At 52.4% G+C, this 26,793-nt stretch overlaps 4 protein-coding genes across 4 annotated transcripts; 2 read left to right on the top strand and 2 right to left on the bottom strand.

The window, feature by feature from the left end:
- Positions 1 to 1,344: 1,344 nt before the first annotated feature.
- EEF1AKMT3 (EEF1A lysine methyltransferase 3) lies at positions 1,345 to 7,755 on the bottom strand. The gene is made up of 3 exons (XM_047066197.1): positions 7,498 to 7,755; positions 7,265 to 7,376; positions 1,345 to 2,100 (listed from the first exon to the last, which is right to left on the bottom strand). Exons 1-3 carry the CDS (start codon positions 7,672 to 7,674, stop codon positions 1,709 to 1,711), a joined length of 681 nt encoding a protein of 226 aa, XP_046922153.1. The 5' UTR covers positions 7,675 to 7,755; the 3' UTR covers positions 1,345 to 1,708.
- A 531-nt stretch (positions 7,756 to 8,286) lies between these two features.
- Positions 8,287 to 11,574, top strand: METTL1 (methyltransferase 1, tRNA methylguanosine). Its single transcript, XM_047066540.1, has 6 exons — positions 8,287 to 8,407; positions 9,126 to 9,289; positions 10,257 to 10,441; positions 10,532 to 10,645; positions 10,805 to 10,906; positions 11,070 to 11,574. Exons 1-6 carry the CDS (start codon positions 8,295 to 8,297, stop codon positions 11,223 to 11,225), a joined length of 834 nt encoding a protein of 277 aa, XP_046922496.1. The 5' UTR covers positions 8,287 to 8,294; the 3' UTR covers positions 11,226 to 11,574.
- A 1,144-nt stretch (positions 11,575 to 12,718) lies between these two features.
- Positions 12,719 to 16,587, top strand: LOC124501071 (25-hydroxyvitamin D-1 alpha hydroxylase, mitochondrial). Its single transcript, XM_047065010.1, has 9 exons — positions 12,719 to 12,913; positions 13,571 to 13,761; positions 14,269 to 14,471; positions 14,552 to 14,752; positions 14,838 to 15,010; positions 15,217 to 15,389; positions 15,596 to 15,674; positions 15,959 to 16,156; positions 16,474 to 16,587. The coding sequence occupies exons 1-9, from the start codon at positions 12,719 to 12,721 to the stop codon at positions 16,585 to 16,587; spliced, it is 1,527 nt and encodes a 508-aa protein (XP_046920966.1).
- A 3,704-nt stretch (positions 16,588 to 20,291) lies between these two features.
- On the bottom strand, positions 20,292 to 24,559 carry MARCHF9 (membrane associated ring-CH-type finger 9). Its single transcript, XM_047067072.1, has 4 exons — positions 23,761 to 24,559; positions 22,577 to 22,732; positions 21,413 to 21,605; positions 20,292 to 21,150 (listed from the first exon to the last, which is right to left on the bottom strand). Exons 1-4 carry the CDS (start codon positions 24,115 to 24,117, stop codon positions 20,816 to 20,818), a joined length of 1,041 nt encoding a protein of 346 aa, XP_046923028.1. The 5' UTR covers positions 24,118 to 24,559; the 3' UTR covers positions 20,292 to 20,815.
- Positions 24,560 to 26,793: the final 2,234 nt, after the last annotated feature.

Genomic DNA, 26,793 nt, shown 5'->3' with positions numbered 1-26,793 from the left:
AGGCGGGTGGGTTCAGAAATTTGGCCAAGGTGGCCTAGGGAGGAGGTAGGGGTGGAGTGCCTTCAACAAACCCTGTGAATGCTTGTTGAATGAGCAAAATAGTTGTTGAACATCTACCATATGCCGCGAGGTGTGCTACGCTTCACGGAATTAGAGAGGAGTAAACCCCAGCCCTACCCTCCAAGGTAATCTAATGGCGAGAAAATAGGGAACCGGTACCAATGACCACCCAAGACATACCCATAAGAGGAACAGTGACAGGGTCTCTAGAGAGAAAGAAATCACATCCAAACAAGAGGCTCAGTAAAATCTTTTTTCAGGAAAGAGGCTAAGAGTAATAAAGATTTTGACAGGTAGAAATAGCCCTTCCAAGCAGGGAATCATCAAAAAGAATGAAGAAAGCAGGGAGTTTGGGTGTGGATTTAGGGAACAGAGTAGACATCTGTAATTTGCCCAGGGGTTGCAGTACACGTTGGAAACCAGTTGAAAATGCAATGGAAGGGTGGTTTGGGTCACACAGGATAGACTGAGCACCAAGCCAAGGCGCTTATTCTTGCTGTAGGCAGCAGAAGCCAGTCACAGCTGATTTTGGAAGATCACAAGAGTTTGATAAATGGCTTGAAGGGGAGAGAATGAAGGCCAGGAGGCCGGAGGAGGTGTTATGTGGCCCAAGGAGCATGTAAAGAGAGCCCCAAGCAGAGGGAGAGAATACCGCAGCAGGGAGAGAATACAGGTGAAGACAAAACATGCTGGGAAGGAAGGACCGACAGCACTTGGAAACCTAAAGAAAAATCAAAGTTGAGAAGAACCTAGTACTTAGTGGTCAGGGCTCTAGCTCGAAAATAGATGAAAGAAGCTAGAGTCCAAAGGACAACTTTGCTGCCTATCCCTGGCTTCAGGGCAGGGAGGACTTGACCCAGTTAGGGCCATGGTCCCACCAGACTCTAGAAGCAAGAAGTGGCTGGTCTGAGGCTTCTTCCTTCCTAGCCCCCACCCCCACCCCAGCAAAAGCCAGAGTTCTTTGGATGCAGAAATGATCTTCTTTCCCTTTAAAAGAAATTCCATTAGAATCTGGAATCCAGGGGCGCCTGGGTGGCGCAGTCGGTTAAGCGTCCGACTTCAGCCAGGTCACGATCTCGCGGTCCGTGAGTTCGAGCCCCGCGTCAGGCTCTGGGCTGATGGCTCAGAGCCTGGAGCCTGTTTCCGATTCTGTGTCTCCCTCTCTCTCTGCCCCTCCCCCGTTCATGCTCTGTCTCTCTCTGTCCCAAAAATAAATAAACGTTGGAAAAAAAAATTAAAAAAAAAAAAAAAAAAAAAAAAAAGAAAAAAAAAAAGAATCTGGAATCCATCCTCCTGGAGCAGGACCAGAAAGGTTCAGTGACAGTCTCTCTGCAGCCACTGCTCTCACCTCCCATTTGCCTCCCCTGCCCCTAGAAATCCTGGACACCCTCCTATCTTCCTCCTCTGAGAACAAGAGCTGGGGACTTCCTTTGTGCTCTAACCCAGTGCTGTTAGGGCTCTGAGACTCCTAGCAAGCAGGCACCTTCCTGCGCTTGCCTAAGAGCATCGGGGCGGGGGGGGGGGGGACAAAAAAGGAGGAAAGAGAGAGGCGAGGGAAACCCATACTTTTCTTCCTTGTGTTTATGGCTTTGGAGATATGGCAGTTTCTTTCTTAGGACAAGGGGTTCAGAGGAACAGAAGGGTGATGTCAAGCAGGTCTTGGTTCCCTGTGCCTGGCCCTATAGATGTTGACATTTTCATCCTCATCCCGCTGGGCCAGCTCCAGTTGGAAATGCTGGGGGAGGAGATGCTGAAAGAAGCTCTCTGTCCCGTGCTCCTCTCTCATCTTGGAGGCCAGATAGATGGTGCCATGGGGCCCGCATAGGTGCTGAAGGGTGCCCAGCAGCAGCGGGAAGGTGGGCTCCAGGTACACGATATCGGCCCCCAGCACCAGGTCATAGTCTCCGGGGAAGACATGCTGGTCAATCCCCCAGGACAAGGCGCGGACCTGGGCCCGGCCTCCAGCCGGCACATTGGCCTGGACGTTGCCCCGGATCTGCTCTAGGGCCAGGGGCAGGTCAGTGATGGTAACATCCCCCCCTGAGAGAGAGGAAGGAGGAGAAATGCAAGTCAGAGGGACCAGTCGAGGGGTCTTGGCTCCTGCCCAGAAGATCCAGAGACCTCAGGGCCTAGAGGACAGTGTCTTGACAGCCCAAAGTGAACATTTTGGCTTTTAGTTACCCTCACCTCCATCTCACCCACTGCCGTTCTCATTACATTCTATAACATCAGCGTTCCCTCTGAGCTAATCTTCAACCTCTCTGCCCAACACACAACAATCAGCTGTCAGCAGAAGACTGGGCAGGACCAAGCTGGACATGGGCTGCGCACCCAGCCTCTACTGACCGAAACCAAACTTCATGGGTCGGGAAAACTTCCCAGAAGACATGACCTCAGCAAGCCTTAAAGAACAAGTAGGAGTTAGTTAGTCAGGTGGAGCCTTCCAAGCAGAGAACAGAAAGTACAAAGGCCTGGTGGTGAGAGGCATGCATATTCAAGGAAGGCTGAATCTTAGGGCATGTGGAAGGGAGGAGAAAAGTGTCAAGACAAGAGAATAATGACGACATGCTGAAGAGACTCAGGCTTGATCCCGAGGGTGGTGGGTTTTATAGGTAGAGGCAGAGAGTGAAGATAATCAGATTAGCACTTCAGAAAGCTTCATTCATGCAAGAAATACAGGTATCGAGCACCTACTAAGTTCTGGCAGTATAGAGGTGAGCAAGATAAAACCTCAGCCTTCCTTGGGCTTTATTTCAGAGTTTTTGAGTTTTATGTTACACTAGGTACTGCAAAACTAATCATGATCATGATGACTGTTACAGAACAGGAAGTACTAAGGATTCCTTTCTTCGTTATTATTTGTTAGGTGCCTATATGCCAGGTGCTGAGAATACAGCAGTGAACCAATCAGCCAAGAATCCCTCCGCTCATGGGAATTATGGTCTAGTGGCAAAAAGTGGACAATGAACGAAACAAGTAAAAGGAATGACACTATACATCAAATGGTAATAGGCGCTATGGTGAAGCGTTAAGCAGAGAAGGGGGAGAACTGCTTATGGGAGGGGGCAGGGAGTGTGATTTTAAATTGAGTGGTTAGGAAAAGCCTCACTACACACATTATGTTTGGGCAAAGACCTGAAGGAAATGATGGAGCAAACCATGTGGACCTCTCAGGCTAAAATGTACCAAATGAGGGACTGGCAAGGGCAAAGACCTTGCACCAGAAGTGTGTCCACAGGAAGGCCAGTGGCTGGAGCAGAGTAGGTGAGGAGAAAAGCATGGGCCAGATCCTCACCAGGGCCTTGTAAGGAGGCTGTGAGAAATTTGGCATTTACTGAGACAGGAAGCTATTGGAGAATTTTAAGTGGAAGAATGGCATAAACTGACTTCAGCTTTAAAAGGATCACTCTGGGGGTGCCCGGGTGGCTCAGTTGGTTAAGCATCCAACATCAGCTCAGGTCATGATCTCACGGTCCATGAGTTCAAGCCCTGCATCAGGCTCTGAACTGTCAGCACAGATTGAACCTGTTTCAGATTGTGTCTCCCTCTCTCTCTCTCTCTCTTTGCCCCTCCCCTGCTTATGCTATCTCTCTCTCAAAAAAGAAATAAGCATTAAAAATAAATATCTTTTAAAAGGATCACTCTAGCTGCTATGATGAGAAAGGACCACAGAGGGGTAAGGCCAGAACCAGAGACGAGTTAGGAGGCAGCTACAGTGACCCAGGTGAGAGGTGATGGTGGTTTAAACCAGGGCAGTAGCAACATCTAAGAAGTGGTCAGATCCTGAATGATTTTGAAGGTACAGTCAACAGGATTTGCTGACATATTGGATACGAAATACTACAGAGAGAGAGACAGAAGTTGAGGACGGGTCCAAGATGTTTGACCTGACTGGCTAGAAGACCGAATTGCTATGTACTCAGAGAAGGAAGGCTGTAGGAGGAGCAGGACCAGACATGAAGATCATGGGTTCCTTTCTGAACACACTAAGCATGAGATGCCCCCCGCAGACAACCACGTGAAGATATCAGTAGGCAGGAGGTTCCATAAACAAGTCTGGAGATGGAAAGGAGGGAATTATAGAGTCATCAGCATAAAAAGGTTATTTAAACCCATGAGGTGATGGGATTGCTCAGGAGTGAGTGTAGACTGAAAACAGAAGGGGTCAAAGGACTGCTCCTGAGCCCTGGGACACTCAAACTTCCATTTGTCAAGATAAAAAGAAACCAAAGGAGATTGGAAAAGAGTGCCAGTGAGGTAAGCAGAAGGCAGAGGTGTGGTACTCTAGAAACAAAAGGAAGCATCTCAAGGAGGAAGGGCAGTCATATGCTGCAAAGTCAAGTAAGGTGGTTTCATGGCCGACTCTGGTTGGAAATAAAGTTGGAAATGAAACTCACAACCTTGACTCCTGCAACTGGGGGTGGAAGTGTGGAACAGATGGAGGGAAGAATAGTAAGACAAGTACTACAGACAATGACAAGTAACTCTTTTGAGGAGTTTTGTTGTAAGCAGAACAGAGAAATGAGGTGGTAACTGAAGGAATATGGACAACCAACAGTTTCCTTCTGAGATAGGAGAAAATATACCATATAGATAGATAGATAGATAGATAGATAGATAGATAGATGCGTATGCATGCATAGACACACACACATAGAATGTTCCAGAGACAAGGAAAAACTGATAATGCAGCGGGACTGGGAGTGGGGAGGAGGTTTGCTGGAACAATGTCTTTGAGCAGATGAGAAGGTTCGGGGTCTTGTGAGAAGTGGAGGGCTTGACCTTAACTAGGGGCACAATGTGTTCATCCATGGTAACAGGGGAGAAGGCAACCCTTAAAAAAGATATAGACAGGTGAGGAGACGTTGTGATAAGAACATGTGGACATTTTCTATGAGAAAATAGAAGCAATCAGAAGAGAGGGGCAAGAAAGTCATCAGCTGAGGGTGAAGACGGGGGAGGAGGCATTGGCAGGTTTGAAGGCGAAAAGGTAAGCAACAGATGTTTAGAGGAGTGGACGAATAAGTGGACAAGGGAAGTGTAATAGACTAGCTGGGTGGCAGGTAAGGACTCACCTGAGGTTAGTAACAATAAATTTAAAATGAAACCAGTCAGCACAGTTGTGTATACGCTAGGAGGGCCCACCTTAGCCTGGAGATGGGGATATCAAAGAGGCCTTCCCTTGGAAGGGATGTTTGAGCTGAGCATTGAAGGATGAGTATGAATTAACCAGGTGATCCAAGCACTGCAGACAGAGAGTAGTCTGTGTGAAGGCTCCAAGGATGGGAACATCATGATAGACTTGAGGCACAGACAGAAGGCCAAGATGTAGCACGAAGAGTACAAGAAGGGAGGGAGGGCACAAAAAGAGTCCAGAGAGGGAGGCAGGACCTTGGAGGCCATGCTACAGGTGTTGGTTTGATCTTGAAAGAACAAGAAGTCATTGAAAGATGGAGGTGAAAGGTAAGTACAACTGCATTCTTGAAGAGATCACTCTGACTGCTGGGTAGAGTGGGCAGAGGTCTAGGTGGGGGCAAGGATTCAAAGCAGAAAGACAAGTTTGACTAAATGTAGTAATCCAGGCAAGTGACGGTGGAGGCATGGACTGAGGAACCATCAGTGTCGATGGAAAAACATGAGGTTCAAGAGGCTTTTAGGACATAAAATCAGTAGGAGTTGAGTAATGGATATGGGGGTGAGAAAAAGGGGCATGTATGTCAAAGGTGATGTCTCGGTTTCCCACTGGGGAGATGATGGTTTGATTAACTGGGATGGGGAAGCCTGGGTTCAGGAAGATCACAAGATCTAATTTAGGCATGCTGAACTTCCCAGGGGAAAGCTGGAAGACACTTGTGAAAACCCAGGGAAGTGGCCTGAACTAGAGATGGGAGGAAGAGGAGCAGACAGTAGGGGAAGTATTAAGGACATATGACCCCCAGGATTGACTGATTGCAGGGATGTGAGCAGGAGAGGGCAAGGGACAAGATGACACCCGGATTTCTTACTTGGCAGCTGAATCAGGGGCAAAGGAGGTGAAGCCAGTCTTCGAGCATATAGAAACAGGTGTTCCCATCCATATTCCACACTTTTCTCCCATTTTAGCATAACTGCACACCTCTCGTCTGCTCATCCGTTGTGGAAAATTGCTTTTAACTCTCCCTTGGTTCTTTCTGAGCCTGCTGTGTTCACACTGTTCACCTTCTCATTGGACAGAGCTTTCCCTTGATGAATTCCCAGGGAGTCAAGGGAGACATAGCCAGAGCATGTCCACTGGCTCTGTGCATACATCACCATAATTCCAGTACTGGAACATCTTCCTCTACCTTCCCCACTAGACCATAAGCTCTTCAGGAACAGGAAATCTGTCTTACTCACTGTTGTATCCCAATACCTGGCATGATTCTTGGAACATAGAAGACTCCAAGTACATACTGATTGAGTGAAGAGAAGAATGAATGCCTGCCTCTGGGAAGACCTCCCTGAACGTGACCTAGTTGTATTCCCATGAACGAAGACATTTGCATTGACATCATAAGTGTTTTAAATGAGTGTGTTGGGTGTGAGGTTTTGCCTGTCCGTTAGATAATAAATTAAGGAAATGTTTCCTTTGTAGTTTCGGGTTCTTGACAAAAGTGAGGCAAAACTTCCCTTCCCTTTTCCTTTCCCAAGTCTGTGGTGCCTAATTCCTACCCCACTTCCCACAAAACACACCCTAACGCTCAGAAACTCAAGCTTATTTCTCTCAAGCAGTCAAAGCCTTACAAATCTAAAATATATTCATGATAAAATTATAAAGCACTCCTGAGGTTTAATACATGCAGATTCCTCCCCCTACAGAGTCCCCCCCCCACATATGCATTTTGACAAAAACCGCAAAGGCGGTTTTAAGTGACAGCATTGTCCACGAAAGCACAAAGAGCAAAAAGGTGGAAACAACTCCTTCCTCTAAAGCCTGCCCGATTTTTATTTCCGGCCCCCAAATCAACTACCCTGGGTGCTTTCTCTGGCACACAGAAAGATGCGCGCGCGCACACACACACACACATACACACACACACACACATACACACACACACACACACACAGTGTGTTAAAAAGAGACTGATCTGGTTGCAAACCACTCCCTTCTCCCAAGAATCCAGGGAGTGACTATTCCTCCACCACCCAGTCCCCGCCACTCCCTCCTGCCACGAAGTTCACGCACCCTGCAGCGCAGCCAAGATCCCCACGATGCCCGTCCCCGCGCCCAGTTCGATCACTTTCTTGCCTCGGAAATCCACATTTTGACTTTCGAAATAGTTGCACAGGCTCAGAGCCTACGGGGGAAAAAAGGGGAGAGAGAAAAAAAACTGTCGCGGGGACGGCTCCATATGGGAGAGGGGGAGTCGGGGATCTGGACCTCCCCGGGACCCTCGTCCAGAGCCGCCCACTCCTCACCGCGTCCCACACTCGCGCGGCCACTCCAAGGCGGGAGCCGAAGTTCTGTGTGATGCTCAGCACGTGCCCACAGAAAGAGAACCTGCTCTTCTCCGAGTAAGAGTCGGCAAAGAGCCCCACCTCCCGCGGGAACACGGATTCGGACTCTGATTCAGGATCTGCGCGGGGGTCCGCCATCTGGCCGAGAGAGTGCGCGGACACCGCGTCCAGCTCTGGGATCCCGGATCTGAGGCGGGGTAGGGGTTGGGGGCTGCGGGTCCACTCGGCTTCTCCGTGGCACCGAGCCCCGCCTCCCCGAGTCCGCCCTCCCTCCTGCACTTTGACTTCCTGGAGGTGGGATGAGGAGCTGCCCCTCCCGCTCCGGTCCCCAGCAGACACCCGACGGGGCCCACGTCGAACCACAGGGGGCAAGCCCTGGCGGACTGGTCCGACACCCGGGTACGGGGTGGGGGCGGTGGAGCGAGGATCAATTCTGTAGGAAGCGGGGTCCTGGGACCCCTCTCACTTGCGGGGTGCTTAGGTGCCTGCAACTAGGATGGTAACCCAGACCACGCAGAAGCGGACTAAGCAAAGAGGCAGGGTGCCAAGTCAAGCCTTGCCAGTCCAGCGGGAGATCGGTGCCTCAAAGGCGCCCTCGGGCTCTGACCCCCTCCGGCCCTCCGCGCCGAGGGCCACCGAATTCACTCTGGGTCTTTAAAAGGCGGGGTCTGCTCACAACCTGCCTGACTGCGTCATTATCGTGCGACTCGGGCCTTGGTCTCCACGTGGGTTCAGTGGAGTAACTCGGAGCGGGGATCATGGCGGGAGCCGAGACTGGGGACGCGGCAGGAGCCGAGGCCCCGCAGCCCCAGAAGCGTTACTATCGGCAACGTGCTCACTCCAACCCCATGGCAGACCACACGCTGCGGTAGTGAGTGAGGCGGACGGGAGGCAAAGGAGGGAGGAATGCTCGCAGCAGCCCGCAGCAGCCGGGAAAAACTATTGTGCTGGAACGGTCAGCGGGGTCTCAGACAAGGGATAATCGGCAGAGTGACGTCAGCTTTAGGGGTGGGACGCGGAGATTTGGCGGGGGCGGAGTTGGAGGGTTGGGAGGGGGCGTGGCTTCTGGCCGTAGTCTCAGTGGCGGTGCCAAGTCTGGGGAGAGAAAGTTAACTTGCGGAGACTGGACTGATGCAGGCAGAATAGCGTTTCCATCTTTCGGTTTCGTTGATCGGATTTAATAAAAAGACAAACATATACATGAATCCCGCCCACCCCTTACTCTGTCCTCTTACCACAAAGCACACAAAAAAGAGTAAGGTCCCGGTGCCTTAGTCAGTCTCCGGGGGAAGGGGAACTTGTGCCCCAGAAAGGAGAGCTGCCTGACCGGAGTCACATCAACTCCTAGAAGTGGAGATGGACAGGTCAGCAATCATGAGCCTCATGATGGGCCTATGATTCACACTGGGGGTTAAGGGTGGTTTCCATTGTGTCTCCTAGAGACCACAGGGCCCACTGTTAACAGAATTTTTGAGAAATGCTCTTCCCATTTACCTCCCACCCTTACATATTCGCCCACACACATGTAGTACCACTTCTGCAGTGGCATGACCCACCTTCTCATGTCTCTCCTGTCTTCTCTCCAATAGCCCTGTGAAGCCAGAGGATATGGACTGGTCTGAGCTATACCCAGAGTTCTTCGCTCCACTGACTCAAAATAAGAGCCATGATGACCCAAAGGATAAGAATGAAGAGAGAGCTCCGGCCCAAGTAGAGTTTGCAGACATAGGCTGTGGCTATGGTGGCCTGTTAGGTAACATTCTGGCCTTTTCTCTAGGGCGAGGAGAGGCAATGCCTGGGTTCTGCTACCTCAGCAGGTTTGGTGGGGGCCATAGTTGGCCTTTCCCCTTCGGACCAGACACCAGTGCTGTGACATCAGTGTGGAGAGCCTCTACCTTCCCTGTACTCGGGGTCTGTGGCCTTTGCCCTGGAGAAGGGAGGGTGTTGTCTCAAATGCTTCTTAGAACTTGGGTTGTTGTCCTGTCTGGCCCCACCCCAGCCTCACTCCCTACTTGAGCCACTTCACCTGCAAGGTGCCGGGTCAGTGAGCTGGTCAGCACAAGCGTCAGAGATTAGTCACTGTGGCCAGTGATCCTGAACTGTCTTTCTCAGGGATTCCACCACTCTTCCTCCCCTCCCCCCTTCTTCACCAGAACTCATTCTTCCCTACTCCCATGTTTTCAGGTTACTCTTGTATTGTCTGTATCGTCCCAGTCGTGCATGCCAGGCCACTTCTCTATTTTTATTTTTAATGTTTATTTATTTATTTTGAGAGAGAGACAGTGTGAGCAGAGGAGGGAGAGAAAGACACAGAATCCAAAACAGGCTCCAGGCTCTGTGTCTCAGAGCCTGACGCTAGGCTCGAACCCATGAACCGTGAGATCATTACCTGAGCCAAAGTTGGATGCTTAACCGACTGAGCCACCCAGGCACCCCTATTTTTAGTTCCTCCCATAGAGGTAACAGCGTGACAGAGAGAGGAAAAGCATGGTACTTGGTGGCAGAAAACCTTGGTTCAAGTTCCAATTCTGCCTCTTCTTAGCTCTAAGACCTTGGGCATTTCTGACCCTCAGTTTTGTCATCTTCACAATTTACCACAGAGTGTTATGAGGATTAAATGAGACAGTGTGTGAAAACCCTGCACATGTATGAGGTGTAGGAAAACCAGTGTATGAAAACCAGTATGAGGTTGACGATTCCATTCTTATTTCTGTGCCCAGTGGAACTATCACCATTGTTCCCAGACACACTGATTCTGGGTCTGGAGATCCGGGTGAAAGTCTCAGACTATGTACAGGACCGGATTCGGGCCCTACGAGCAGCTCCTGGAGGTGGCTTCCAGAACATCGCCTGTCTCCGTAGCAATGCCATGAAACATCTTCCTAACTTCTTCCGCAAGGGCCAGGTGGGGAGGGGCCCCCATGGGTTAGGTTGGTAGGCAGGTGAGGCACGGAGGCCAGGTTTTCAACCCTGTCGATGCATGTCTGTCTCACAGCTGACAAAGATGTTCTTCCTCTTCCCTGACCCACATTTCAAGCGGACGAAGCACAAGTGGCGAATCATCAGTCCCACACTGCTGGCAGAATATGCCTACGTGCTTAGAGTCGGGGTGAGTCGGGAGTAGGAGGGAGGGTGGGGTGAGTGGCCTATTCAGAGACCTTCCACTAAGGATTCAGTGGGGGTGCATGTAGGACTCACACCACCTCTCCCATCAGCTCCCCGCTCAATTGCATGCAGCCCCCTGTCTAGAGTGATTTTGCCTGTGCAGGGGCTGGTGTATACCATAACGGATGTGCTGGAGCTACACGACTGGATGTGCACCCATTTTGAAAGGCACCCCCTGTTTGAGCGTGTGCCTCTGGAGGAACTGGTAAGTAGGGGGCCTAAAGGAAATGGCAAAGATGCAGGCCTTTTCCAGAGTGGTTCTGTAGTCTTTGAACCCAGCTCAGTGCCAGGGGGATGAGATAGGAGTCTCAGGGCCAGGGGCAACCTGAAAGGTGGGCAAGGATTTATTGGATTCTTCCTTTTCCCAGACTGAAGACCCCATTGTGGGACACCTGGGCACCTCAACCGAAGAGGGAAAGAAAGTCTTACGCAATGGAGGCAAGAATTTCCCAGCCATCTTCCGAAGAATACAGGATCCCACCCTCCAGGCAGTGACTCCTAATCCCCCCTCTCTTGGCCACTGACTGCTTACCTTGCCTTAGCTTGACCCCTGGACCTTCCGAGCTGAGACTGCCAGGACCAAGAGGCGACAGTCTTTCAAAGAAGTTGGGAAACTGCCCAGGGCAGAAACCTGGGATTCACAACTACCCCTGACCTCACCTTGTTGCCCCTCTACCACCAGCAGAAAGCAAAAGAAACTGACTAGGAAGGTCAAAAGACCTTGAACCAGAAGGGATGTTTGGATGGATGTGGGGTCTTGCTCTCCCTTAGCACTTCCTTCTCCTTCTGGGATCTCTCCTTCTCAGCTGGAGTGATGAATGGAATTCTCCACTGTCCATCTAAACTGCTTGCTAGACTCAGATCGCCTGTCCACTTGTGTTACTTTGCAGTCCTGGGGATAACATGTATACGTGTGTTGCTATTTCTCAGGAAAGACCAGAGCGTGTGTCACGTGCCTTCTCCCATTCCCCTATCCTCTCCCTGCCTGAGTCTTGACCCAAGGAATCTGCTGCCTTTATTGTTGCTGTCTCAGGAGAGTCAGGGCAGGGGGCACAGAGACCCTCTCCTTTTTCATGTTGACCTTCGGTTCCAGAACTTCAGAGCTAACTGACTGGCACAGATCCCAGTAGAGGCAGGGTGGGGGAGTGAGGAGCAGAGAACTAAACTATGCTGGCTTCTGAGGCTAAAAGTGAAAATCAGTTGCTGACTAGAAATCCCCCCCAAAGAGGACTGAGTCAGCTGGAGGTTCAGAGCAAACACTTAGCCCTTGCTCCATCCAGGAGCCCAGAGAAATCTCTGAAGTTTTCTAACTTGCAAAAGTTCCTTTGTTTCTGCTCATCAAGCCCCAGACTCCCATGGCTGGAAGGACGGAGTTTGTTGACCTAAAACACCACCCCCTTCCTCCTGAGGAACAAAGATGAAGGCTCCTGGAGCCACTTTAACCCATTAACTCACCCACCCTCTGCCCAGAGTCAGGTATGGGAGGGGGGGAGGGAGAGATGTGGTAGTGTGGGAAAGTTCTGCTTATATCCAGAGAAGGTGCAGCCCCAGAAGCCAAGACTATGGAGACAGCTACAGTAGTCCGGAAGGAGCTGGAGGATGGGGAATTCCTGAGGATGGGCCCAAGGGGGCCTGGCTCCCTGGGGAAGTGGGAATACTAGGGGCTGACCCTGTACCTCGGTATCCTAAACCTCACCAAATAGCCTTTCCCAAGAAGAGATCTTCAGGCTGATGGGTTGGGGCACCAGCCCAGAAGGGGAAACTAAGGCAGGCCTCACCTCCCAAGAGGGTCATTGCAACATGAGACCCAAGAGAGCTGCCAGGCAACTCCAGCCCCGCCTACTGTTCCTGGGTATTAATCCCCAATCCCCAGCTTGACCACTCGGGAGGAGATTGGCTGAGGAGCTTGAAGAGGGGGCGTCACCACTATCCCTCCCAAAGCTTAAATAGGGGTTCAAGCAAGAAAGCTAGGTGCTTGGGAAAAGTGCTCTCTTTCACGGGCTCCCTGAACCAGACCATGATCCAGACTCTCAAGCTCGCCTCCAGAATGTTCCATCGCGTCCACCGTGCTCCCAAGCTGAGCGCCTCACTGGGTTCCAGAGGCTCCGACTCCGCGCCCAGGAGCTTGGCGGACATCCCAGGCCCATCCACGCCCGTCTTCCTTGCTGAACTTTTCTGCAAGGGAGGTCTGTCGCGGCTACATGAGCTGCAGGTAGAGGGGGGACGTTGTTCCTGGAAATTAATGCTGGAGAAATTGGCTTTGACAACGCTAGAAAGGACAGACTAGTGCAGAAAGTAGGAAGAGGTCCAGTGAGAACGGATGCCCATGAACTATAGAGAAATTGGGGCTGCCGGCAGTGGCTCGACCTACTCGGAGTCCATCCCTATACCCAGCAGAAGAGTGCGCTCAAAAAGCGCCTTCTTGTTCTGTAGAAGTTGGGGCCGAGTTAAGCCCAGAACAAGTGCTCGGGAGGCAGAAACGCACAGTACCTTAGCCGCGTTTCCAGCTTAAAGCTACAGGCGCTCCTATTCAGTCGCTGGGGGCTCGTCCCGAGGTAGTCCACGTGAGGAACCTTTGGGATCTCTCCGCCTCGGTTTACCCCGGGCGACCTAAGAGAGAACCTGAATGTCCGTCCGCTTTGTGCAAAGTTCCTCCGTCTTGCCCATCACACTCAAACTTCCTAGGGATGTGAAGCGAGGAAAAGAGAAGGAGGAGAGGTTTGAAGCGTCAGGGCTACATACCAGCTGGGAGCTCGTGAAGAGACTGAAGCTCCCCCTTGCACAGCCCAGCGAACACCCTTGGAGTTGGTACGGACCGAGCTGGATGCCGGCGGCCCACGTCTCCAGTGTCCGCCTCCCCTTCTCCCAGGTGCAGGGCGTCGCGCGCTTCGGTCCCGTGTGGTTGGCCAGCTTCGGGAAGGTGCGCACTGTGTACGTGGCGGCCCCTACACTCATCGAGCAGCTCTTGCGACAGGAGGGTCCCCGGCCCGAGCGCTGCAGTTTCTCACCCTGGGCAGAGCACCGTCGCCGCCGCCAGCGGGCTTGCGGACTGCTCACCGCGTGAGTCCTCTCGGGCCTCAAAGCCCAAACGTCCTGCTGCGCCCCTCTCCTGTGGCTGGTCTGGAGACAGTCTGTCTCGGGTGTGGAGGGAGGTCGGCCTTTTCCCTCAACCTTCTGGTAAATGGGGCTTCCCGCCCCTGCCATTTTCCCTCAAGCTCAGGTAAAGCCCCGCCCTTGCCCCACCGCCCATCTCTTTGTCTTTTGAAGCCAAAATCCCGGGAATCCGCCGAAGGGGCGAAGGTACCAGGACCAAGGTGGAATGTCAGATTCTGTGACTCAAGTTACCCAGGAATCCAGGCCCCTCCGGGGCAGGAAATGAGTAACGAAGTAGGGGAATGGAAAGCGGGCACAGGCAGGGGCAGGTTTTGGTACCCCAGGGGGAGCGGCGGCAGTCTCTTTCTGGCCACCCCGGCCGAACACGCTCCATCTTCGCTGCAGCCAGCTCCGTCCGGCCACCCACATACACCCCCATCCGCTCTGATGCGCCCCCTCTCTGCACACCCGTAGGGAAGGCGAAGAATGGCAGAGGCTCCGCAGCCTCCTGGCCCCGCTGCTCCTCCGGCCTCAAGCTGCCGCCCGCTACGCCGGAACCCTAGACGACGTGGTCCATGACCTTGTGCGGCGTCTTCGCCGCCAGCGGGGACGCGGCGCTGGGCCGCCCGCTCTGGTTCGGGATGTGGCAGGAGAGTTTTACAAGTTTGGACTAGAAGGTGAGTCCCAAGGCAGGGGCAAGTGTAGGAGGCACCCGCCTGGGTTTCTCAGTGCCCTGACAGCGCCCCCTCGCGCCCAGGGATAGCCGCCGTGCTCCTGGGTTCACGCCTGGGCTGCCTGGAGGCCGAAGTGCCTCCAGACACAGAGACCTTCATCCGCGCGGTGGGATCGGTATTTGTGTCCACGCTGCTGACCGTGGCGATGCCTAGCTGGCTTCACCGCCTCGTGCCCGGACCCTGGGGCCGCCTCTGCCGAGACTGGGACCACATGTTTGCATTTGGTAAGGCATGGAAATGAAGTGAGGATAGGGGAACATAAAGCTGTTCGGGGATGGTGAGGCATCCCTGTACCTTCTCCCCACACAGCCCAGCAGCACGTGGAGCGGCGAGAGGCCGAGGTAGCCTTGAGGAGCAAGGGAAAGCCTGAGGAGGACGTGGGATCTGGGGCACACCTGACCTACTTCCTGTTCCGGGAAGAGTTGCCTGCCCCGTCCATCCTGGGCAATGTGACAGAGCTGCTACTGGCCGGAGTGGACACAGTGAGGTTCTCCTCCCTGTTGAGAGCCCAACTTCCAGAGCTTATCCTCTCCAGTTTCAGGGGCCACCCTGCTGCTGCAGGGGATCCACTATGGCCCTTTAGGCCAGCTTGGCTTAACACCTCCTGAGCTCCAGACTACCTCATATTCTGCCCTCTTCACTGGGTCTCCACTCTTAACGCCTCTGATGCTCTCACCTGTCCTCTCAGGTATCCAATACACTCTCCTGGGCTCTATATGAACTCTCTCGGCACCCGGAAGTCCAGACAGCACTCTACTCTGAGATCACAGCTGCCCTGGGCCCTGGCTCCAATGCCCATCCTTCAGCTACTGCTCTATCCCAGCTGCCCCTGCTGAAGGCAGTGGTCAAGGAAGTGCTAAGGTGAGGGAACAGGAGAGGAGGAGCTAGAGAAAATGCTGGGAAGGCCTGGGGAAGCAGATAGTGAGTGGGAGTAGGGAGAGAGAGCAGAGGAAAATGGTGCTCTACTCCCGGCCAAGAATGGGTTTGGACGTTGTGGGCTGAGGGATGAGAGGGAGGCTACAAGTCCTGGCCTCACCTTGCTGTTTCCCTCTGGCTCTGCAATCCAGACTATACCCTGTGGTACCTGGAAATTCCCGTGTCCCAGACAAAGACATTTGTGTGGGTGACTATATTATCCCCAAAAATGTGAGTAGAGCCTATGGATCCCTTTTGCTAAGCCATCCCCTCACTCTCTTGGGCCCTGTCCTCTTCTCAAACATTCCACATAAGCCCTTCACCCTCCCTTTGGCCTGAATGCCTCTCTCTAGGATAAAATGGGACAGTGGAGAAATCATTCCAAAAGTAGCCCCAGAAAACTTCACCATAACCAACCAGAGCCTGCCTTTGCTCCAATCCATGTATCCTCTTTTCCATGTCCCTCCCTGCATTCATGGGCCCAAACTGACAAGTTTATGTTCCTTTCCCACCAGACGCTGGTCACACTGTGTCATTATGCCACTTCAAGGGATCCTGCCCAGTTCCCAGAGCCAAATTCTTTTCGTCCAGCTCGCTGGCTGGGGGAAGGTCCAGCCCCCCACCCATTCGCATCTCTTCCCTTTGGCTTTGGCAAACGCAGCTGCATGGGGAGACGCCTCGCAGAGCTTGAACTGCAAATGGCTTTGGCTCAGGTGAGTGATCTAGACATGAGAGACTCTAACCCTCTAAAGCCATGAACTCTTCTGACAAGCATAGCAAAATATATGATTTGGTAAACGTAGTCCTCCTAAATATCGCAATCCTGTTATAGGTCTAGAAGGTGAGCAAAGGTATTTAGACTATCTTTTTCCCTGCCATAATCCCTTACCCTCATTAACCAAGAAATTCTCTACTGACCACAGGTGCCATTTCATCATTGACCAACCTAACACTAATAATGCCCTTTACCAATCAAACCCACCATTGTAGACCCCTCCCATAGTGATAGCCTTCTTCCTCCCCTTTCCAGATCTTGACCCACTTTGAGGTGCAGCCTGAGCCCGGTGCTGCCCCAGTCAGACCCATGACCCGGACAGTCCTGGTACCGGAGAGGAGCATTAACCTACAGTTTGTGGACAGATAGTCCTGTGGATGGAGGCTGTCATCATCACGCTTTCTCTCATTGCAGGGATCTATCAGGCACAAGACCAAGAGATATGTATTCCCCCTGAAACCTGTCTATCTGACTAGACTGGTTAAAGGGATCATAGCAAACTGTTTGAGGCAGCCCTGACCAAGGTGTGAAGTAGGCATTGGCCTCACCCATCAGGCCCTGAGAAAACCATGATCCTTGTGTCTGCTCATCCTTTCTTCTGGTCATATCATAGGTACCCTTCAAGGGCCAACTCAAATTTTAACTAATAATGTTGGGTGGCCTGGGGAAGGACTCAACCACTGCCCTTTTGGGGCTTCTACAGTGTTTAGGAGCTGCTGGCTAAGCACTTATCACCACGTGAGCTAAGTGATTGTGCATCTGGTCTGCACCTGGCTCCTTGCATGTGAGATCTTTGAGAGGAAGAATGAGACCTTATTCAGTCTTTATATCCCCTGCCAAGGCCTATCCCTGATTGGGTGGCTCCATACAGGTTCTCATATTGAATCTGGACCATGTGGCAGAAGGGATAAGCAGCTTATCAGGCTCTGTCTACTCTCTTCCTTCCTCATCTTGCCCCTACCAAGGAGAGTGTGCCCTCACCTGGTTTATGATGTTTTAAAACTCTCCTTGACTCTCTAATCACTATTAGGAGTTGGCTTGTCCCACCATTTAGTTCCCAGACAGAGACGTCTTTGGGCCTGTACCTGCCTACACCTTCCTATCATATGTGGAATTTTTTAATATTCATAGTTTTGAAATAAAAGAATCGAATGTTTCATCCTTGACTTTTGATTTACTTCTCTTCCACAAGTCCTTCTACTTCCTACAAGTCCTAGAGGCAAGGCCCTCAACCAAATCCCCTACTATGATTTCTCTGGTCCTGGGAGTGACCTCCATAACAATGGGAGGTCTAGATACCTGGGAGAGTGGTTTGCATCACAAACCCAACACGTTTCTGTCTGTACAGGGAATAGCTAAGTCTGGCTCCCTAGAAGAGATTTAAGGGGGTGGTGGTGAAAAGTACCTGCAAGGGCTAGGCTATAAAAGTGGGTTGGGGAGCACAGGATTTGCAGAGATGGCCAGAGGCAACTGACTCTGGTGGAAGTACTTTTGGAACCTGGACTGCCAGGACTGGAGGATGTCTGCCCTTTCTGGAAAAGTTGCTCCAAGCTAATTTCCTTCAGAGAAAGACAGGGATACATGCACAGAAGTGAATTCAGACAGGATGAAACCTGAGTGTGGGGGTGGCCAGAAGCCCTGGGGCACTGAGGCAGAAGGGGGGTGGGCAGAAGGAGCCTCTGTTTCCCTGAATCAGCATTCTCTGCCCCCCCCCCCCCCAGAGGCTGGGCACAGTTCTCCCCTTGTGATGTATACAGATTAACTCATCTTCCATACAAATAAATCTCTCAGCACACTCCCAGCAGCCCCTCTGTAGCCTAGATTCCCCTCCCCATGTCAAGACTTGCCCCCCTTCTTCCTGCTCCTCTCCATTCCGATTAGCTGGATAGAGATGGAGATTTCACTTCACACTTCCTCCTCCTCCCCTACCACATCGGCCCCCTGCCCTAGACATGGCTACCTGACCACAGACATTGTCTGCTACTGGGCCTTCTGGGGGTATCCATTTTTGTAAGATCTACAGAGGGGCACAATATACCCAAGGCACTGTGCAGAGACTAAGGTTTGTGTGCCTTTACTGCCCCTCCTCTCAACTCTCTATTGTATTCTCCATCTCCACCCCCACTCCTCTATCACTAAGCTTAACTTGAACCTAAGTGACCTGATTTTTAGCAGATCTGAGCTTTGAGGGAGAATAAAGCCCAGCTTCCTCTCACACCCTGTCCCCTGCCTGGAATCAGTGATGAGAACTCTGTACACCCACACTCCTCATTGGGCAAGTAGGACTGCTCACTTGAGGGCAGCAGTCCCATGACCCCTTTCCTAGACTAGAGTCTCTTTAAGTTGGAAAAAAGGAAGGAGAGAGGACCATACTGGTTGCTGGTCCCAACCCCCATACCAAGCAAGACCTCCAATGGTACTGAAAGGGAGGGAAACATACTGTCTCAACTGACCTAATTTTAGGACCCAGAGTGAAACTGGAGAGAGTGTATTTGTGTGTATATGTTCTTTGGTGTGTCTAAGTTTCCAAGGAGGGCCATCATCATGAACAGCCCAGGTTTGGCACAAGAAACCCCACCTATGTCATACCTACCTGTCATATTTGCCAGGATAGGTACTAGTAGTCACTCTGATTTGCTGTCTTCCTTCTGGTCCCCACCAGCTATTTTGTGAATAGCAAATCAGCAAAGTCTGACCCTTCTGTCTTCCCAGGTGAAGAATGTGGAGGGTTATCTCTCTAGGCAAACAATTTCCCACTGGAAAAATCGGCCTCTGTCCCCTCTCTTTGATCTCTCTCCCTCTCTTTTGTTAGAAGAGATATACTCCAGTACTTCCAGATGACTCAAACCTGCCTTTAGCTTCAGTTCCTCCATTCCCAGGAGAGTCTGGGTGCCAGCACCATGGACAGCAGCCAACACCCCACCCCTCCCCCCACCCCCCTTTTACAGAAGGATGGAGAAGACCATTTCCAAGGCAAGGATGTGACCTTTAGTAGACCTTTAGTAGAGAAGCATTTCCCCAAAAAACATCCCCAGGAAGGAGGCAAAACAGAATCTTCCTGAGGAAAGGACCAATAATAGGAAAGGCGTCTGGATCTGACTTAACAATGTATGAAGTAATTATTTTAATTGCTGATGAATAGTTCACTTAAAAGACACCATCATTCATATAATACACAGCCCCAAGGCCTCAGGAGAAAGGGAGGAGGCCTCAGGCTGACCCACATTTTAACCAGTCCTTCCCAAACCTTTTCTCTATAAACAACAGCTCTCTATGCTGCTGCCTTCAAGCGCAATACCTTCCAGTTAATACCACTAGCTGGGGCACGGGATCAGACCTGTGACCCTGAACTTCCATAGGAATAGCTTAAGCTGGGGTTGGAGATTCATAACATTGGGACATTCTGTCTGTCTCACTCCAAATGAGTCCAAATTCATTTCATGCCACTTCTCTGGGTGAGCACATTACCTGGGAAGGACCAATAGAACCCACAAGATCCCCAGAAGAAGAAGGACAGCTCCATCCTTCCCCAGTCCCCAATGTTTAGGGGGTTGGGGAGCTCTCATTCTTGCAAATAACCACCATCCTTCACACTTGCGTATCTATTTCCCCTCATATTTCCGTATCTATTATGACACTCAACACGTATTTCCAAGGCTCTGTGCAACCCCAGATGAAAAAACACATTTTGGAATTTGTTAACCAGCTACTATTTGAAATAAATGGACCATCAGCTAGTCTAGAAATCTTTTTATGCCATCACTAATTTTCTTTGTGATGGCATTCAACCTGTCCCTCATTTATCCTCATTCCAACCCTATGAGGTAGACAGGAAAACCACGGCGGAGAGATTTTTTTTCTGGATCATACAACTTGCAGGTGGCAGGCCCACCCCTTAGGTCCCTCTGAGCACTGCCACCTAGCAGCCAATGTGAATTATTCACCAACAAGTGGGAGTTACAGCTCCAACTCAGAACCCACTGCTGCACTGGGGATTCACAACCTCTGCAGAGAAACCTCCCCACACCTCCCAACCCTCCAGAAAAGCCCCAGATGAGAAAGGAGTCTCCACGTGCATATAAATGATTCTTTATGCCCTCCCCCCATGCAATGGGGGGTGGAGCAGGGGGAGGTCCCTCCCGCCCTCATGCAGGGAACGGGAGGTCAATGTATACTAGTCTTATTGCCAGCTGCCCTGTGGCCATGGGGTGGGGAATGGGGCGTCTACAACCCCTTTCTTCTGGCATTGGTCCCCCTTCACCAAGTCACTATGGTGGAGCTGGGGGGGCTGGAGGCCCTAGGAGCTGAGGTAAGGACGGTTCTCTAGGGAAGAAAAGATGCTCTTCCCACCTGCCCACTGGTTGCCCCAGGATAAGCGTGAGGAACTATCAGTGGGGGCTGGAATGTCATCCAGGTGTCTCTACCCAATGGGCAGTAGAGGCCAGACAATGTCTCCAGCTTGAGGCTGCCCACAGAGATCCTCAGTGGTGGGGGCAGTGCACCCCAAGCACCTTGTCCAGGTGGTACCTCCAGCAGCCATGACAGCTTATCTCTGGCCGATGCACTGATGCAAGATCCCCGCTCCTGGAGTTCAATTTCAGACAGTGGTGACCCTCATGACAACCTCTCGGCCAGAATGGGAACTGGAACGGGCATCTGGCGGCCGCAGCTGTCCAAGGAGGTGCAGGATTGTGTAACCACAGCGCTGAGGCAAGAGCGTCCGCATGCGCTGGGCAGCCGGGGGGCGGCTGGTGGCCCCAGAGGGGGGGCCCGTCCTTGAGGTCCTGGGGCCCGGCTTCCCTGCCGTCCCTCCCCCTGTGTCTCCTCCTATGTCCTTGGTCTTGTCATAATTCAGGACCTTCCACTGCTGGTTCACTGCCTGCCAGCGCTTGAAGATGCGGTAGACAGAGGAGCCTTCGTGCACAATGAGGCCTGAGCGAAAGGGAGAAGAGATCCAGGGTCACCGGCTGCCCAGACCTAGGCCAGGGGTACTTAAGCAAATATAGGCCAGAGTGAGGAGATAGGGTATGCAAAAGACCTGAAGAGGCAGGGAAGGGAGGGGCACCAAGATAGCCCTAAAGGCTCCCAGTGGTAGAAAATTGTGGCTATGGAGCTAAGGGAATGGGCAGGGAAAGTTAAGTGTGTGAGTTGGAGGAAACCACTGAGTAGGTAAGGGGGAGAGGGGTGCCCTCACCTATGCAGACGACATCCATGAAGCCATACATGCCGTAGCAGATCTGAAAGAGCAGATCTTGCCGTTGCCACTTGGCTGAAGGGCTGAGTGAGGACCAGATGAGCCAGGAGATGCTGGCAACGAGGAAGAGAGAGCCCAGAACTATGGCTGCAATCTGGACCTTCTCGATGACCGTCAGGGAGATGGCCTGCCACTGTGTGAGAAAAAGGGCTCCAAAAAGTCACAGAAAGAAAAAGAGGGCCAGGTGGTGAGTGGCCCTGAAGAGGAAGATGCTCCAGAGCCTTCCTGAAACCCTTCAGGCAGGATTAACAATCTGTCTCCTGTGTGTCCTGATCAAACCTCGTATGGGATACTTTTCACACCGTCTGAGACCACTTGTCTGCCTTATGTTAGAAAGACAGGATCAGGCAAGTGCTCTGAACCCAGACCATTTAGGTTTGAATTCCAAATCCTAACTCCATCTCTTACTGGCTGAGTAACTTTGGGCAAGTTTTTAAATATCTCTGTGCATCGGTGTTCTCATCTCTAAAATGGGGAAAGTAAGGGGCGCCTGGGTGGCTCAGTCGGTTAAGCATCCAACTTGAGCTCAGGTCATGATCTCACGGTTGGTGAGTTCAAGCCCCACGTCATGCTCTGTACTGACAGCTCAGAGCCTGGAGCCTGCTTCGGATTCTGTGTCTCCCTCTCTCTCTCTCTCTCTCTCTCTCTCTCTCTCTCTCTCCCCCTCCCTGCTGGTGCTCTGTCTCTCTTTCTCTCAAAAATGAACAAACGCTAAAACGAACTTTTTTAAATAATAAAAAGATAAAATGGGGATAATAATGGCAGATAACTAATAGGATTATTATGAAGATTAAATGAGTTGCTACACACCAACAGTGTGACACATAGAACACACTACACGTCTGCTATCATCATCACCTTCGGCATTATCGTCTTTTGCCTTTTCGTTGTCCCAGTGCCTAGGACAGTGCCTGGAATACACATGGTTCCCGATAAATGTGAATAAACGAAGGAAGGACTTACAGACAGACGGGAGATTATGGTAATGGTGGGTAGGGGTGCTTTGAGGAAAAAGTAAGCGGTTAAAATAGGCTCCCTGGAGAGTCCCTAATTCTGCTGCTGAAAGCCCTTGCCCCCTCTGGAAGTTCCTTCCTAGCATCTCACCTGCAGTGGGTTCTTGGTGCTGATTGCCAGGACCTGGTACTTGAAGTAGCAGAGCTCACAGCTCCAGGAGCCCCTCTCACTGATCCAGCGAATGAGGCAGGGCTGGTGTGTGCAGCGCACTGAGCCGTCGCAGCGGCAGGGGCTCAGGAGCTCCCCCTGGAGGAAGAGTGAGGAGGGTCCGGTCAGCTGTCTCCACCCGACCCCACTCCTCTCCAATCCAAGAGAGGGAAACCTCTCCAGGTCAGTCATTCTCCAACCTTAAAAAAATTCAGGCCTCTCACCCAAAACAGGGCAAGAAGGCTGAGGCCTCCGAGAAAAAAGAAAAAAGTTAGAGCTCAGGGTAAACTTCCCTGCCCAAATAGATGAAGAACGAACCGAAATGGGGCTAGGAGAGGGCTGAGTTTTCTCCTTTCCTAAAATTTGGGGAGGGTGCTCTTTATTAAGGCTTCCCAGACGGAAAGCTACCCCTTAGGTTCCAGAGAGGCAGGAGGGTCAGAGCTTCTGATCCATGCCTTCCTCCTCCATCCCTTCGCTGTAAAGTGTTTCACAGATGTGGTACAGACTGGGATGAGTTATCGTCTTCAGTTTCCAAGTATCAAAAGGGGGAGAGTTCCTGGGAGTGGGAATATGTTCCCCCTTAATCAAGGAATCATTTCTCATAACAAAGGTTCACCCCCCCCCCGTCCCCGCACCATCCCAGGACAACTTTGTCCATAGCATTTGAACAAAGAGTACTCTTTGGAATGAGATGGAAAGTTATGGAATGGGAAGAAGAAAAGTGCCCCACGGAGAGAAATATTGAATGAGGCAAGGGCACCGGCTGGGCCCCTCCCTTCAAGGGGGGAATACAAGCACTCTGCCAACCTCCGAGAATAGGCCCCTCGGCCTACAGAGACCCTGGGGTGAGAGAAGTGGGACAGAAAGGCTGTCCCTGTTAGTGGGTGTGAGGGATTTTGAGTCCTCCCATGAGAAAGCCCCACCCTTTCCCGGGAGCCTCTGACCCCCCTCCACCCCAAACGTGCGCTCGGGGCCTCTCCAGTCAGCCCCCCAACCTCACCCAGTACCCACTCTGGGTCCTGGGTCCCGCCCAGCCTCCTCAGGCCCCGCCCCCTGTTCGTGGTCCGCCCGGGCGCCCCAGGTACGCGCCCCCACCCCTCCCGCCCGGCCGGGTGCCCAGGCCTGACCTGCTCCGGGCCCTGGAAGCAGATTCGGCACTGGGGGGTTCGGAGCCCGCTGTCCAGGCTGCTGCTGAGCGACAGGGCGTCCAGCGCGCCCGGGGGCGGCGGCGGCGGCGCGGGCGGCGGCGGGGGTCCGGCCCGCGGCTCCTTGTCGCCGGCCAGGCCCCGGGCCCGCGGCTCCGACCCGTAGTACTCCTCTTCGTCGCCGTCGCCGTCCCGGGTCGAGCAGCCGGCGAAGGGCGCCCAGCCGCAGCCGCCTCCCCCGCCCCCCCGGGGCTGCGGCTCGGCCCGGGGCCGCCCCCCGCCCGTCAGCACCAGCAGCTTCAGCTCGTTCAGGAACATGCGGAGCCGAGACTTGAGCATCGTCCGGGCGCCGGGGGGGCGGGAGGCGGCGTGCAAGGGGGGCTCTCGGGCGGCGGGGGGAAGGGAGAGGACAAGGCCGGGAAGGGGGCGCGCGCAGGAGAGCCGAGCCGGGCCGGGGTCTTCGGGGCCTGAGAGCGCAGTTCACTGCTGCCACAGCCGGGGTTCCGGGGCTTTCGGGGCCGAGAGGGCTGGCGGCCCGGGGGCGGCGGGGCGGGCAGCCATGGCCGGGGCAGGGGGCGGGGAGGGGGGCTCAAGGTGCCGCGCCCCGCGGGTCCGGGTCTGGAGCGGGCCGGGCTCCCGGGGTTACGCGCCCCGGGCCTCCTGCGGCGGGGCCGCCCCCCATCGCCGTCCAGCTGGCTCCAGCCCCGCTCGGGTTCCCGGCTCCGGCTCGGCTCGGCCCGTGCGCTCGGCGGTGGCAAATGGCGGCTCCTTCCGGCGGCGGCGGCGGCGGAGACCCCCCCGGAGCGGCGGGCGGGCGGGGCGGGCGGGGCGGGAGCCGGGGAGCCGGTGAGGGATGGAGGGAGGGGCGGGGCGGGGAGCGGGAGAGAAGTGGCCGCGGCTGCGCATCCCCGCCCTGCCCCGCACGAGCAGGTGTCCCCAGAGGCGGGGGCGAGTGTGCGAGCCCGGGGGAGGGTGGAGGGAGGGGAGTGGCCAAGGAAGGGGAGTGTGCACACGGGTAGGAGAATAGGTGTGTTAATGGGGGTCGGGTGCTGGTGAGCGAGTGAGGAAGCAAGGTGAGTGGTCAAAGACGCAGGTGCACCCGGGAGGGAGAAGCTTGTGCAAGATAGGAGTGTGCAAAGAAAGAGCTATGCAAGTGTCTGAGGTGTGAGGAAGGTGAACAAGAGATGGACTCAAGCAATAAACACTTTTACACAAAAGACGGGAGTGTGCATGGTGTGGGGCAGTGGAAAACATATTAGTAAGAGATGCATTTGGATGGTATGAGAAACAGAAGTGTGTAATTGTAACGTGTGTGAGGAGGTGAGTGAGGAAGAGAGACAAGAGTACTAAAGGGATTAAAGTGTCTTTCTGGTACTCTCCTGCCCCACAACACTACACTGAAGTGAATACTACAAGCGCAGGCGCGCGCGCGCGCTCGCGCGCGCACACACACACACACACACAGCTCTTTGCTTTTGCTTTTATGGAGGCCTTGACCCTGAGAACCAGTTCTACCCTCTCATCACATCATTTCTGCTTTACACTTACATCTCCCCTCTCCAACGCTGAGGGAAAAGGGATTCCAGGGGAGCCCATTGGGTCAAACGCACTGGAAAAAAAATTAATTAGCAAAAGAGTAATTAACAGGAGAAGAGAGGGTATGGAACCAGAGACAGACTGCCAAACTAAGTCTCCTCAATAAAAGTGATTAAGGAGAGTAATGCTTTTATGAAGCATTCAAATGCTTTGCATGGATGAATGCATGAATCAGAAAGGGGGCTGGAACCCAAGGCAACCTAGAGGATGACTTCTATTCTAAAGACAGTAAGCTGTGGAAGGTGAAGCTGAAGTGGACCCTGCCGGCGTAGGAAAGAAATTCGACACACTCAGAGACACTTTGTCTGCCAGAAGGTTTATGAACCAACCAGTCCCGGCAAGGTAGCCAATAAAACATTCCCCTCCGAAGCCCCTTACCCAATTCAGACCTTGAGGACTTTCTTTCCTGTGTCCCAGCTGCCCTTGCCAGCAAGGGCCCAGAGCTACAACTACCAGAATGCAAAGAGGGGGAATCTGTACTGACCTGTATTCCATTTTGCCCTGGAGCATAGTTTATATTCATCTCAAGCCTGAACTCTTACATCCTCTGCAGGATGGTTGAGGAGAATAGAAGTTAAGATGGAAAGAGTGGCAAACAGTTATAAAATGGTTTCAGATTTTAGACAATTTCTCACAAATGAGACACTGATCCCTTCCCTCCTTATTCCCATTCCCCTGAAGAGTTAGGAGATAAATAAGGAAGTTAGAGCCAGTAAGACAAGGAAAGTCAGAGAAACCTGTCTGTTGTCTACCTAGGTGTCTGCGAATAGAGGCCATTTGGAAAAGTTTGTGTTCTGGGTGGGAGCAAGGGCTAAGAAAACTTGCATTGGGGAAAAGAGAGAAGCAGAATGACCCCAAACAAGGAGTCACAAGGTTTGTAGACAAGCACAAATCATTCTCATGCAATGCAGTGGTCTAAGGTGGTGGTAGTGGTGACTCCTTCACACATGCCCACTGCTGTATCTATATAAAATGTATAAAATGTATACATATGTATACAAATATACAAACACATATATATCCTAGCATCTTAGTGCTAGAAAGAACCTTAAAGGTTAAACATTCCTGTCTCTTGCTCATTGATAACTTATCTGCCAGAAAGCACTCCCAATTTTAACACTTCCAAGAAAGGGTAGAAGTTGGGAGGAGAGGAGGGCATTACCTTGCCACTCTTCCTGTTGGATCACTGCATTAATCTGTCTTCCATCAATTATTTAACCCTAGTTTTGCCCTCGGATGGGTATTGTCTACTCTGTTTTATACGACCACACTGTTGGCTACATCTTTACAGACAGCCTCATCATTACTTTAAAGGGCTAGTGACTGAGACACCAAAAAAACCCACACACAAACAAAAACCCTGCATACACACACAGGAAGCAAGCACTCAGTAAAAATTTGTTGAATGAGTGAATGAAT

The sequence above is a fragment of the Lynx rufus genome, unplaced genomic scaffold (assembly GCF_022079265.1).
Source record: "Lynx rufus isolate CCGP_SWC_20201006 ecotype Redwood Valley unplaced genomic scaffold, mLynRuf1.p SCAF_7, whole genome shotgun sequence".
Taxonomy (NCBI): Eukaryota; Metazoa; Chordata; class Mammalia; order Carnivora; family Felidae; genus Lynx; species Lynx rufus.
The sequence above is the reverse complement of the archived record's forward strand: the minus strand, read 5'-3'. Positions and strand labels throughout refer to the sequence as shown.

Coding starts and splice junctions, on each gene's coding strand:
- MARCHF9 (XM_047067072.1), bottom strand. CDS start 24,117: ATGCTCAAGTCTCGGCTCCGCATGTTCCTGAACGAGCTGAAGCTGCTG. Junction 21,606..22,576: donor GCACCAAGAACCCACTGCAG/GTGAGATGCTAG, acceptor TTTCTCACACAG/TGGCAGGCCATCTCCCTGAC. Junction 21,151..21,412: donor CATGGATGTCGTCTGCATAG/GTGAGGGCACCC, acceptor CCTTTCGCTCAG/GCCTCATTGTGCACGAAGGC.
- LOC124501071 (XM_047065010.1), top strand. CDS start 12,719: ATGATCCAGACTCTCAAGCTCGCCTCCAGAATGTTCCATCGCGTCCAC. Junction 15,011..15,216: donor TACTGGCCGGAGTGGACACA/GTGAGGTTCTCC, acceptor CTGTCCTCTCAG/GTATCCAATACACTCTCCTG. Junction 16,157..16,473: donor TGCAAATGGCTTTGGCTCAG/GTGAGTGATCTA, acceptor TCCCCTTTCCAG/ATCTTGACCCACTTTGAGGT.
- METTL1 (XM_047066540.1), top strand. CDS start 8,295: ATGGCGGGAGCCGAGACTGGGGACGCGGCAGGAGCCGAGGCCCCGCAG. Junction 9,290..10,256: donor TGGCTATGGTGGCCTGTTAG/GTAACATTCTGG, acceptor TTCTGTGCCCAG/TGGAACTATCACCATTGTTC. Junction 10,646..10,804: donor CCTACGTGCTTAGAGTCGGG/GTGAGTCGGGAG, acceptor TTGCCTGTGCAG/GGGCTGGTGTATACCATAAC.
- EEF1AKMT3 (XM_047066197.1), bottom strand. CDS start 7,674: ATGGCGGACCCCCGCGCAGATCCTGAATCAGAGTCCGAATCCGTGTTC. Junction 7,377..7,497: donor CCGCGCGAGTGTGGGACGCG/GTGAGGAGTGGG, acceptor TTTCCCCCGTAG/GCTCTGAGCCTGTGCAACTA. Junction 2,101..7,264: donor GATCTTGGCTGCGCTGCAGG/GTGCGTGAACTT, acceptor CCTCTCTCTCAG/GGGGGGATGTTACCATCACT.